Source organism: Zootoca vivipara, chromosome 9 (genome assembly GCF_963506605.1).
Source record: "Zootoca vivipara chromosome 9, rZooViv1.1, whole genome shotgun sequence".
Lineage (NCBI taxonomy): Eukaryota > Metazoa > Chordata > Lepidosauria > Squamata > Lacertidae > Zootoca > Zootoca vivipara.
The window spans coordinates 50,903,189-50,917,214 of NC_083284.1; the positions used below are offsets into that span (position 1 = coordinate 50,903,189).

Sequence of the window (14,026 nt, forward strand, 5' to 3'; positions counted from 1 at the left end):
CCATGGTGTGCACTGCACACACCAAATATATCCACCCCAAATTTTGACAGGTAAACAAAGAAGCAGCCTCCCTCTTTCAGCCTGCCTTCAGCTCCCCGAAAGAACTAACATGTCTCCCAGCCTCACCTTATGTCACTCAGCCATAGTACCTAAAACTCTAATTTGTAGGTTTTGTATATATACTACCAAGACACCTGTCGTGCCAGCATTTCCTAGGACACCTCTCATTTACCTCTTTTTGGAAGGAGATCAACCGCATCCTGCATCTCAGAAAACAGAAAGTGACAGCTTTGAAATAACTCCTTTAGAAGTCACCAGCAAAAATCTTAAGAGTGCAGTAGAGTGGCACTCCTCTATTTTATTCCTAATGTACAAAACAAACACGGAAATTTTTTTCATGCTTAAATCCTACAGTAAAGGTTAATCTTTCCACCTTTCTGTAATTGATTTTTAGGCACAGAACCTAGAAGGCCAAAAAACCCACTAATAGTCTGTTTCATACTGTGGTTGTGATATATTGGAACAGATTATCTTTTGCTCCCATATAAACTATTGCACATTGGAGTCTCACATATAACAGGAAGAAGTGCTTAAAGATGACTAAGAGGGTGCATAAAGACATACGGTAACTATCTTGCCCCTTGTCGTTGATACTCAAACACATACAATCTTTGAAGTGAATGTTTATCTTCTCTTCATCCCTCCTTCAAGGGATAACAACAACAACAATTCTCTTATTTATACCCTGCCCATCTGGCTGGGCTTCCCCAGCCACTATGGCAGGGATGATCGATTTGCTGTTTGTTTTAGTTTGTTTTCAAGCACCTTGCATACTTAATATTTGCATTTTAAGAAAGTTTCAAAACACTTTTTATGCACACTGTTCTTTACTCTTGAAACACTACTTTAAGAGTGGAGAGGGGTGGACTGACACAATCAGCAGCCAGCCGAGTCCAAATCATGCACTGTACTAAGCAGAGTGGGGATAAGGGCATTAGCGCCACCACCATCCCTATCAATGAGTTGGACAGCATCTGTTTGCCGTGAAGTATCTCCTTTATTCGTAGAAGCTTCCCACACAATGCAGAACTCTGGAAAAACAAGTTGTACATTGTGTGGGAAGCCTACGTGAGTAGAAGCAGGCTCTCCATTGCAGAGAGCCATTCTCCAATGACAAGGGCAAGGAGACAAGCATGTGCAGCTAGCATGCTCCTCCCAGCTCTCATTTCTATTTCCTTGTTAGTATAATGTCTGAATAGGGCTTTAGCACTGTGTAAACCCAGCTTCTTCGGTGAATGGACTTCTTCCGAGTTTGATTCAGGTTGGAGACTCAGACTGAAACCCTACTCAGGCAAGCCTATTCACAAGCTGAATCACTGCATGAGCTCCAGGGCTGAACTAACTTTGCACCTGGCACCACACACTCCCACTACCTGGTATTTGCACAAATGCCTCTGCGTGTGCAGCAAATGGGTTACATGTCAGTCTGCAAAGACCCTCTCCCTGCAAATGTTCATATCCAGTGCTAATCCATTTTCCAACACCTTTATTGGCATATAGTGCTAATCAGACAAGGCAAGACTGGTTGGTGCATCCCCACATACTAATTCAACTTGAATAGGACATATATACCATTATGGGGCAAATGAGCTTCCATGGTGAGCTCATTATGTGTCTTATACACCCAAAATTTCTTTTTCCTGGTATAACAAAAATAATTGTCTTCTTCATTATGCTACTTCCACAATGATATCTATGGAAACGTCTAGAGAAAAATTACAAGAACAAGCTCTCTTCTCAACATTTTTACTCCTAGGGGAAACCACCTGAAGGACAATCATTACTTTAGTCTAAACTAAGACATAGGAGGTATAAGGTGTATAAATTGGATTTAGCTAAGACACCAGTCAAGACAAAGGCAATTTGTTCATTACATCATGACAGAGATTCAGTTTAAAGGCACAGGTGAGCTTAGACTTGAAATTAAACTATTTCAGCTCTTGCTGAACAAGGTTTCAGTATGAAAGATAGCATTCTTTCTTGGAAGACAGACACAATGGATGGATTCAGATGACTTATTCCCTCAGGAGAACATAGAACCATCAATTTACAAGAACCAGCAATTTACAAGAACCTCTGAAGGAGGACCAAGCCAATCTGCAAAAGGCTCCAAAGTCACTAAAATTGTGGCTAATTAGATTTGCTGATCACTCCTCCTACTGAACGTAATGTAAGTCATCCTGATATATTTATTTTTAAAAGCATTTTAAGGATGTGAAATAAGGAATCTTGCAGAAATGAAAATTAAGGCTGAGGTACCAAATATAATTCCTTAAAGTAAAAGGGGGCGGGATCCTACAACCATTATACTGTACTGTTATGAGTTGGTGGAGGCGGGGGAGGCTGTATGCGAGATCCTTCTAACCCCTGGGTTAAAGTTAAGTTGCAGTGATTTGACTTGGAAGTAAAGCAGCAAGCTGGAGAGAAAGTCGGTTTTGATTTCTGTTTGAATCCAAGGCTTGGGCTATGGGAGAAACAAGAGCCTTTTGGAGTGTTAAAGCTGTGAACCCTTCCATTGTAGACTCAGTTTATACTGTATATGTGTAAATAAACCAAGTATCATAAAGAAACCAGTCTCCGCTGTGCCTCATCTCCAAAAGGAAACACAAGTCCTAGGTTTTTTTCTAGAGCCCCTGGAATCTTGCACCACTCAGAAATTAGTGTGGCATACAACAATACTATCAATAAACTACTCTGTTAGTATATAGATGGGAAGTAAGGAAGCTCTAGTATTTTTTAATAAAGACAACCTGAATTGCAACAGCCTGAATTGCATTCTCCACTATTCTGCTTCTTTGCTGCTAATTTAAATTTATTTGAGTAAGAATAAACAGCATGGTCGGCTATCTTAGAGAAGAGCTTTATGACTCTTTCTTAGACAAAGGTCTATAAACCAGTGGTAGAAAAAAGCTTTTAACGCATATTCAGTCCTATGTCTAATCCTTGACCACCTGTAGAATCAGAGAATTGTAGAGTTGGAAAGGGGTCCGAGGGTCATCTAGTCCAACCCACTACAACGCAGGAATTACAGCTAAAGAATCCCTGACACATAGCAATCCAACCTCAGTTTAAAAACCTCAAATGAAGCAGACTCAATCTAGTCAAGTAAAAACCTCTTTCCCAAAGCTGTTAAGAGACACTGCTCTTAAGGTAAGATAAAAGTTAACTGGATAAAAGAATGGCTTAAATTTGTACAAAGCCAACTCATTTAAGAATTACCATGTTCATTAAACATGTATGCATTCTGTGACTCATATGTACCTGCCCATAAGGCATTACAAACTGTCTGAATTTGCTCATTTCAGACTCATAAACAGAATAAATATTAATAACTGTTTCTCGATAGTATTTTATCATATTACTCAGCTCACAAATTCGGATATAGTAAGGCTTTGGCATTTCGATGGGATTTCACCATTGGGAGGTCCAGCCGGCAGCTCCCTCTTCGTCTCAGTCCCGGTGATTCCCATGGAACACGACTCAGGGTCTCAGCAACCTGAGCACGCAATCAGCAGAGATGCCCACGCAGTTTCAGCGGAGATGATAAGGCAGCAGCAGAGAGGCATTTTAAAGTGGTTTATTTACAGCTATATTACAGCATGAAGAGAGAGCGAACGATGCTTTCTCTCTTCCATCAGATCAAACAGTTCAGAACAGAACTCAGAACAGAACTGAAAGTAAGAGTCCATAAAAGGATATACCTAGACATGTGACATATATCAGCAGCAACATGCCTAAGTCTTAAGGTGGAACTGAATCTCCTGACATCACTCCCCCATTCTGTGAAACCTTAAGTTCAGCAGTTCCAAACTGTAGCTTTTGCATATAACTGTGCAACTGTTCTTTATTTACAACCTTGGACAACATATCAGCCGGAATTTCATTACCTGGCATGTATGATATTTGGACCAGTCCTTTCTTTATGCATTCCCTTGCACGATGTAATTTTATCTGCAAATATTTGGTCCTCTGCTTGCAACTCTCGGATGCTAGCAAAGCTAAACAGGACTGATTGTCTTGATATACCTGAATAGGACAAGACACATTAACTCCAATATCCTTGAACAGTTGCAACAACCATTCACAATCCATTAAGGAGAGTGAGAGAGCGTTGAGCTCTGCTTCACAGGAACTCTGACAAACGGTTGTCTGTTTCCTGCACATCCAATCAAAAAGACAATGGTTGTATACATAACAAACACCTGAAGTGCTTTTGCTATCTGTGACATCACTACCAAAACTTGCATCTGCGAAGATTTCCAGACCTCCAGTCTTTTGACTTGTGAAACGCAATCTGTAGTGCATGGTTCCTTTTAAGTACCTACAAATGCGTTTCAAAGCACGCCAATCCTGAACAGTAGGATTGTTGGCACGTCTGCTCAGCAAATTACAGCTAACAGCAATGTCAGGTCTTGAAACTCTTGCGATGAAGTTTAACTTACCTAACACACATCTATACAGTGTAGTGTCGGTAAATGGTTCTGCATCATCATTAACTTTATAACCTTGTACCATAGGTGTGTCAACAGGATTTGCGTCAATTAAATTCAATTTGTTCAGCACATCAGTAATCTTTTGAGTTTGGTGTACCAGAAAAGTACCTTCTTTGTTTCTCTCAACCTGTAGAGAAAGATAATTGGAAACCTCACCTAGGTCTTTCATATTGAAGTGTTCCTTCAACTGAGCAAGTGTACTCTGGTACAACTCTTTGTTCTTCCAGAAGAACAGCAAATCATCAACAAAACAAATACAATACAGTTTTTGCTCCCCCTCTTGTTTGACAAATACACACGGATCAGCGATACCTTGCTTAAATCCTAAGGAAAGCAATGTTTCTGTAAGTTTGGTGTTCCAACACCTGGCACTCTGTTTGAGCCCATACAGTGATTTCTTTAGTTTGCATACCATTCCCTTTGGTACATCCACACCAGCAGGGGGCAGTAAAAATATATCTTCCTGCAAAACCCCGTATAAAAAAACTGTATCAATATCATGATGGGAGACCTGAAACTTTTGTTCAGACGCAAATTTAAGCATGAGTCTCACCGTCTCGTATTTCACGGTAGGAGCAAAGACTTGGAGAAAGTCCTCCCCCGGTACCTGCGAAAATCCTCTGGCGACCAACCTTGCTTTGTGTCTCATAATCTTTCCATTCTGGTTAGTCTTGGCTTTAAACACCCACTTGCTGTCAACAAGTCTCATTCCCGGGACAACTGGAACTAGCTCCCAGGTTTGATTTCTATCTAAGGAGTCAATTTCAGCCTTCATGGCTTCCAGCCATGGCTGAGCCTGCTTTGGGTTCAATTCCTGAACCTCTTGGAAACTCACAGGTTCAAAGATTTTTTCAGAGGTACCAAGAACAGCAACAGCTGTCTTTGCATATTCGTCAGCATATCTCTTGGGCGGTTTCCCCTTTGTGGCCCTCTCGGACCTTCGAACAGTCCGTTCTTCATCTTTACTTAACTCCTTTTTAGGAGAAAAGCGACCAATGGTGAACAGAGGTTCTTCTAGTTCAGTGTCAGACGCATCTGATGGTCTGATTGAGGCTTTTGCACTTAAATAATCTGCAGTGTCACTATCAGATGCTGATAGTGCACCTGCGCCTCTTACTGAATCAGAATCAGAACCAGAATCCTGCTCATCATCATCCTCAGCTTGTGCTTCTTCTTCTTCTTCTTCTTCTTCATCAACAGGATGAATCTGAAAAATCCCCACATTTTCCCCCCATTTGGGATTGCACTGGACACTCTTGGTGATTCTTACAGTTTGAGTGTTTTTCATCAACACTCTGTACGCTCCATTTTCGTATCCCAAGAATATACCAGGTTCACCTCGTGTCCCCAGCTTACCACTTTGTGGGGTGTTTACCCACATGTCAGATCCAAAGATCCTCATGTGTTTGATGTAAGGCTGTTTGCCAAACATCTTTTCATAAGGGGTACACTCAATCGCTGAATGCCACCTGCGATTAAGAGTGTAAACAAAATTAGATAGTGCCTCGGCCCAATACTGCTCAGGTAAATTGGCATCATGCAGCAAGGTTTTAAGTCCCTGCTGTAAAGTTTGTCCTGCCCTTTCACACAAACCATTTTCCCAAGGACTTCTGGGGCATGCCAGATCGTGTTGAATTCCCTTCTCAGACAGAAAAGCTTCAAATTCGTGAGAAGTGAACTCCCCTCCATTGTCACTGAATAGGCACTTTATCTTTTGGCCCCTGGCATTTTCAAGCCATGCACAGAAACCCTTGAACTTTAAAAAGGCATCTGATTTCTGTTTTAACACAAACACGTGAACATATCTGGTGTAGGAGTCTATTAGGATCATAAAATACCTAGATCCACTCACAGATGGTGATAGTGGACCTACCAGGTCTGCATGGACCACCTGATAAGGCTGGGTTGCCTTCCTCCCAGACACTTTCCCTTTGGGTGCAACTTTCACCTTATGTTGTGCACAGGAAACACACTTCATATGATACTTGCAGGGTTTAAGCTTCAGGCCCTGCACAACCTTGGGCATCTTGGACACTGCTTGCCAGCCTAAGTGTCCAAAAATGCGATGGTATTCGTGAATACAACCTGCATGAAGAGGCCTATTAGTTGTGTTAGCAACATAAGCAACATTTTCATCAGGTTCACCCTCAGACACTTTTACATCATCAAAAGTCATCAAAAACAGTTCATCAACCTTTTCAGCACGTACCGGTACGTATTCTTCATTGTTCTTAGTGATAATGGCAATGCCATTCCTGAAAGAGATGTGAAAACCCTTTCTGTCCAGCTGTGGAACTGAAAGTAAATTATCCTTTGCTTTTGGCACATAAAGCACATCAGCAATCTCTAGGTTTAGAGATTCTAACACAATTGTCCCAGTTCCTTGAATGTCCAAAGATGATCCACCTGCCTGTAAAATCTTCCCCTTATAGGCTTGAAATGAAACAAAAAGATGTCGGTCTCGGCAGATGTGATGAGTCGCACCAGAATCAACAACAAAGAAGTTATTAGCCTTTGAAGTTGCTGTTATCTTAACCAGCATAGCTTTACGCTGTCCACTTGGCTGCTTTCCACCGCTGCCACCCCCCTTTCCTTGCTTGCCTTTGAAATTTGCAGCAGCTGTCGGTCTCTGCTTATCTTGCTTCTTTCTGCAGTTTCGCTTTACGTGACCTAGACCTCCGCAACCATAGCACCTGATCGTGAAGGCTCTAGCGTTATCAGCTTGAGATTGGCACGTAGCAGCTGGCTCCTGTGATTTGCAACTGGCGCCCTCAGCTCTCCTCCGATCCCACTCATTTTGCAATACAGCAATTACTCTAGCAGCTGTTAAATCTCTTGTGGGGAGAGCTGCTAACTGGCTAGCAATGGCATCAAAGCTGTGGTCTAAAGAGTCCAGAATCAACACTGCAAACACAGCTTCCGGCAAAACAAATTCACGATTCACCAGTTCCTCCCTCAGCCGCTGCATTTCAAGAATGTGGGCACGTAAATCACCTCCAGGCTGGAGTTTCATGTTGTGCAGAGTCCGAAAAAACAATAGAACTGACCCTGCCTGTTTGCGTTCATGGACTTCACGTAGTCCCTCCCACATTAGTTTCGCAGACGCTTTTCCAGCAAGGGTAATTAATTCTGTAGCTGAGACACATCCAATAATCAAACCACGAGCTTGTGAATCACATTGAGCCCAAGCATTCGTCACTGGCATGGGGGGGTTCTCTTCAATCACATGCCAGAGCTTTGCAAGTCTTAACTTGCCTTCTACATATATTTTCCATGTATGATAATTAGTCCCATCCAGAAGAATTATCTGGTTAGAGCCTCCAAGCATATTCTCCATTTTTCCAGCCACCCGTTACAGGCAATCACTTTGGAAAAATGCCTCCGCTCCAGCTCTATCTCACAGTCAATTTATCACTGGGACAGGTTTACGACTGTCTGTTTCAAAGCTTTCTCCGGCAGCAGCCAGCAGCTTGCTGAATAAACATTTTGCTGCCCATCGCTCTCCACACATACCTCTCAATTGCTCCGATGTTTTCAGCACTGATCAGCCACATTCGGAACACACTGCCTGCTCCTGGATCCATAACTGGCTGGTCCAGAGACCACCAACCATCTCCTCTGGGCTTGATGACCCTTGTACTTCTGGGCCCGTAACCCTTTCGATGGGATTTCACCATTGGGAGGTCCAGCCGGCAGCTCCCTCTTCGTCTCAGTCCCGGTGATTCCCATGGAACACGACTCAGGGTCTCAGCAACCTGAGCACGCAATCAGCAGAGATGCCCACGCAGTTTCAGCGGAGATGATAAGGCAGCAGCAGAGAGGCATTTTAAAGTGGTTTATTTACAGCTATATTACAGCATGAAGAGAGAGCGAACGATGCTTTCTCTCTTCCATCAGATCAAACAGTTCAGAACAGAACTGAAAGTAAGAGTCCATAAAAGGATATACCTAGACATGTGACATATATCAGCAGCAACATGCCTAAGTCTTAAGGTGGAACTGAATCTCCTGACATACTCCACCTACCAAAGACCACATTCATCACCTTGGCTGGATTTCTTTGAACATTATTAACCTTCCTTCCTTCAAGGGCATCAACTGCTTCCTTTCCTTTAGATTTGTCTCCTTTCATTTCACAATCAAAATGAAGCTGAAATGCTTGCATAGAAAGGCCTTTTTTATCTAAATAGTTGTGTATGGTTTTTTTAATTGCATGCTACCCCCTGCTCAGAATATTGACTGTAATCAAAACCTTTATAGAAGATAATATTGTTTAGTTTTATGGATTTCCAGGCTTTTGGCAATAATCAGTCCCGCCTGACACCATCAGAACATAATTTTTCTTCCTGAAATGCACTGAGAGTTGCATCCACAACACTGTGCTGTTCATTTAATTATTTTGGTGCTTTTTATGCCTGTGTCTCTGGGAGAACAACACAGCAAAGCTAGCTCAAAGAGCTATTTAGGGAATAGCTAAATGATATATTTTAAGATAATTATTTATATTAGTAGTGCCCCTAATTTTGCAGCATCACTGTGAAGTACAGTCTCATAAAGTTTCCCTGTAGATTTATTTTATAGCCCAGATATCCTTTGTTCTTCTGTATGTTATACATTTTCATTTCCTCAGCTACCCTTCATCTGTATCATCCCTTACTATGCATTCAAGCAAGGAGCCTCAATTATATTTTTGCCATTTGGTGCCTTTGCTCATGTACTTCACATATTCTTCCTCTGACACTCACATTCACAGTCAACTTCTTGCAGATCTTTTATACTCTGTTATTCTAAATCGCTTTCCCTTTTCATGCTCCGGCACCGGGGGGGGGGCAGAGAGCAGTGGGGTGGGGCTGGCGCACGTCCTGGGGGCGTGGTGCCCAGCGAGATGGGGAGCAGCTGCGATGGCACCCCACTGAGATCGCGCTGCTGGGGGCGGTGCGCTCCCCCCGCACCCTCTTCCTCCGCCAGTGAGTGGGACCAGCAATGAAATGTTGCAATGCGGAGTGTTTCCTGTAATACCCTCTTAATGACAGTCCATCCCTTATACCAGGCCGAGACCACTTATAACTTCTGAGGCCCCTAATCATAATAAAATTTAAAAACGATGACACATGAAAACAAAATAAAGTATTTTTAATTCAGTAATATGACAAAATCTCCATCACTTAGCAAAAAGAAATATGTGTCTTTTACCAAATCACACCTCTTATTTGCTGAAATTTGCAGCTCTCAGCTGAGAGAAGGCATCACATTTTGGTACGATGCACATAAAAACATATCACAAAAATTATCAATGAAAAAAAAACAAGTGCTGGCAAGAGCACTTACTGAATTTTGTCCTAGCTGCTTTAAGGCATCACTCAGTTGGCACCTCAATGTACTCCCTTTATCTTCATTCTTTTATATCAAGAGAGCAGTGTTAGAAACTGAGATATGAAAGCTAGGAGCTAAATGGCACCTTAGCCTAGGACGGTTATAGGAGCAACAACGGAATTTCTAGGCGTGCTTCTTTTATAACAAGAATACAAAACTGAAAATGTATGAACTGCAGCTAAAATATTATGTTCATTTTTCACATGGTCTCTAGTCCTTCCCCTGCCCACCCCCCTAATATTCTTAAGAGGGTCTCTTCTCCAGTCTTCAGAGTGTGGCTGGAAGTGAGGAGGCAGAAAAAGGTCCTCCTTTCCTTCCTCTGCAGTTTTAATCTGAAATCTCAGGTGCAGTACTGCACCCAGAGCTCAGAAACTGCTTGCGCTAATGAAATTCCCTGTCGCAAAACGCACCTAAGAACAAAGGGAGTTTCGAACGCTGCAAGAAAGCCCTCTCTCTTGAACCACACATTGGGCAAAAAAATCCTGCATTGTAGGGGGTTGGATTAGATGACCCTTGTGGCGCCTTTCAACTCTGCGATTCTACCCATCACCATGGCCTGCAAGAGACTGCCTATTCCTGACAATCTACTGAGGTTTCATTCATTACGCTGGCTGTGAATACATGAGCGAGGAATGGCAACCAGACTATACCAGACCAGAACATAGGCAAGAGAGTTGTGAGAACAAAAGGCAAGGAGTACAGAATTTCTAAACCAGAACAAATTGGAAAAAATCCTTTCAGTCCCCATTAACTCATCTACAATTATTATTATTATTATTATTATTATTATTATTATTTTCATTTTCATTTTATACATTTCAATAATTTTACAATCATTTTAACATTTCAAAACTCAGCTTCCTTCCCCCTCTTTCTGCGGTTCCTTAAATTATTTTTTTAATATTTTCTGCGTCTACAATTGGCATCACCGTCAGAACCACGACTTAACTAGAAGCAGACATGCTTCTTTCCTGCTCTGCCCCTTTATCTACCCTGACTGCGGATACAAACTGGTTACCAAGGTGACTTTATAAAGCGACTTAAGCAAGGTTGGCTCTGTGCAGTAATAAGACACCACCGCATGGGCAGGGAAACCCACGACGAAGACGGAAGTAAGTATAACTGCCTTCAGAAACATGTGATTAGAAAAGAAAGAAGTTTCTAACCAGAAACATTTTAAAAAAACTTCTTATTTATATAAGAATATTGAAACAACAGTATAGCCCGTTCAGAGACGCGACAATCCCATATCCATTTACCTGAACTCTGTGGGACTTGCACCTAAGCAGGAAAAGAACTCGTTACATAAATCAATAAAAGATTCAGACGGAAGTTCAAGGGGTTGGGAAACGAGGGAATAAAAGGAAAGTTTCCAAATTCCACGGAAGGGGATCAATGAGCAGACGTGGGGGGTGTTTTTCCAAGTCACTTTCCCCTCCTTACAAAAAAATCCCCAGCAAAGCGGGCGAGAGGAAATATATATTTCTAAGCAAGCCATTCCTTAAGCCTGGAGGGAGAAGCAAGAAAAGTTATGAGGAGGGGCACCAACCACCCACCACTATGCGCCTACCCATTCAGGCAGCTCGCCTGCGTCTGACCCCCACCATTCATCTCGCGGTCGTCTGAGGCAGGAACAACGTCACGGCCCCGGGGGAAAGCCGGCTCCATGCTGAACACGTCCGCTTTACAATTTGGCGCCAAAGCGGCAGCTCGGGGAGGAGGAGGAGGAGGAGACTTGAAACCATGCGCATTGATAACTTTTCCGAGGCCGCTCCGCGCTTTCTCTGCCCGATTCCTCGAAGGCGCGCGGCGACTCATGGAGCGGATGGGCAAAAGTCGAAGCGCTCCAAAAAGTTAAGTCCCGACTCGGACTACATTTCCCAGGATGCATTGCCCTGCCGCTCCGGAGGGATTGTGAACCACGGAACTCCTGGCATGCTGGACGTTGTAGTCCTCAGGGGGCACGTGCGCTCAAATTTAGTGAATCAAATCGACTAAAGTGACCGTAGTTTTCCTTTGCAACGCTGCAAAGGAACCAGTGATTTAACAGTGCAAAAATGCAGTCTACAGTAGTTAAGAAAAACAAAGGTACTGATGACCACTCATCAACACATCCAAGAAACATCTTTGGAGTCTGGGGAAATGGGGATTGGCAGGGTTACGGTGGCCATGAGACTTTATGGTGGGAAATGTGTCCTTTTAAAACAGATGTTTGGAGAAAGGGGGGGGGTGAGTGGAACTTCTTGGTGGGCTGGCCAAGACAGAAGGGTTGCAGTGGTACCTTCTGCCTATTTTCCTTTTTCTATCCACGCTGGTCTAACTGCAAGCCTAATCACAACTTCCTGTTCTGATACAGCCATCACATCATTGTAAGTGTGAAATAGAAATAGGACAGAAGTCAAATCCCAGTGCTGTGCAAGTGAAATAAAAATGAATAAGTTTGTGAGTCTAAATTTCCCTTTCACATCTACTCTTGTAGACACTGCAGTGTGGAGAATTTCAGTCTGGCTGAAGATGCTTAAGAAAAGGGATTACTGGAATGAGATGAGGTCAAGATCTTGGCTATTGCAAACCTAGCTCCTGTGTTGCTGTATGCCTGATAAACTGAATGAAACAATAAAAAAATTCCTTCAGTAGCACCTTAAAGACCAACTAAGTTTTTATTTTGGTATGAGCTTTCGTGTGCATGCACACTTCTTCAGAAAGCTCATACCAAAATAAAAACTTAGTTGGTCTTTAAGGTGCTACTGAAGGAATTTTTTTATTTTACTTCGATCCAGACCAACACGGCTACCTACCTGTAACCTGAATGAAACAATGGTTCTACTTGCTGCAAAAGAATTATCTAATCCTACTTCCCAAATTGTCTCATGCATTTGCTCTCTTTCTTTAATCACAATTCACCTTCTGTTGAAGTAGAATTTTGCCCTTAGCCTTTACAGGGGGCATGAAAAAAGGAGGGTGTTTATCACTTACAGGGAATGTCACTAAAGCTACCTTTAAAAGTAGGTATGATCTCTGAATAACAGGTTATTGCAAAATAACTCTTAAGTAAGTTCTTTGCCCTTTTCTTTCCCTTTTTTCCTTTTTGTTAAAAAAAGTCTTTAAGGTAATTGTTTTGTTTTTCCTTTGCTCCAAAGAAATAAAAAGTAACTGAGGAAGAACAAAATATTTCAGGATTTTTTTAATATAAAGTGAGAAGTTGGAAGTTTTGCTGCGGTTGTTATTGCTGTTTTAAAGGAAATTTTACTCATGCTGCTGTTTACCACAAGTATATCTAGGATGTTATCAGTAACTACTGTTTCAGGATTCATATACACTACATTTTATTCTAGAATCAATGAAGAATGAGTACTTGTTTTTTCTACGTACAATCTAGATCTATTGCATATGTTTTTGCCCTGAAAATGCTTCTTGAAAAACTGGTTTCGTTCCAAATATAAAAGTTCAGTGCATGTTGATTCCACATTACTCCAGTGTGTTGATTTGAAAACAAAGGTAGGCTCTCCCAGCAATGGAGGCGGTATCCACACCTATGCAGTGATGTTGTGAGTGGGTGTATAACCAAGATCGCAATCACCATTTCCTTCTTCGCTCTCCTGGGGCATGCGCAAGGAGGAAAAAGCCATAGATAACCTAATCAAGAAGAGGGTTTTCAAATGCATATCAAGTAGCTACACCATCATTGTGGACAGCAGGATCTAGGATAAATCTAGATTGAAAGCAGCATGTTGAGGACGAGCATTAATGATTCCAGACTGAGAAAAACATCTCTGATACCAATCGGTTAGTGTGTACAGTATTCAGCCTCATACTCACTACTTCCCTGGCAAACTAGCAGTTCAAAAGCACACCAGTGCAAGGAGATAAATAGGCACCACTGCAGTGGGAAGGTAAATGGCATTTCCGTGTGCTCTGGCTTCCATCATGGTGTTCTGTTGCGCCAGAAGTGGTTTAGCTATGCTGGCCACATGACTTGGAAAGCTGTCTGTGGACAAGTGCCGGTTCCCTCAGCCTGAAAGCGAGATTAGTGCTGCAACCCCATAGTCGCCTTTGACTGGACATAACCATTCAGGGTTTTTTTTTATCTTTACCTCTCC

At 42.3% G+C, this 14,026-nt stretch overlaps 1 protein-coding gene across 4 annotated transcripts in view; it reads right to left on the reverse strand.

Annotated features, from left to right (window-relative positions):
* Positions 1-11,618, reverse strand: part of DCTD (dCMP deaminase) — a 31,156-nt gene extending 19,538 nt beyond the window's left edge. For 2 of the 4 annotated variants that reach the window (XM_060278725.1, XM_060278726.1), the window contains exon 1: positions 11,186-11,451. In XM_060278725.1, coding sequence (XP_060134708.1) covers positions 11,186-11,424 — 239 coding nt within the window. In that variant the 5' untranslated portion in view covers positions 11,425-11,451. Of the gene's footprint in view, positions 1-8,066; positions 8,573-11,185; positions 11,452-11,496 lie in introns of those variants that run through there. The other 2 variants (XM_035113909.2, XM_060278727.1) reach the window with 2 other exon arrangements.
* Positions 11,619-14,026: the final 2,408 nt, after the last annotated feature.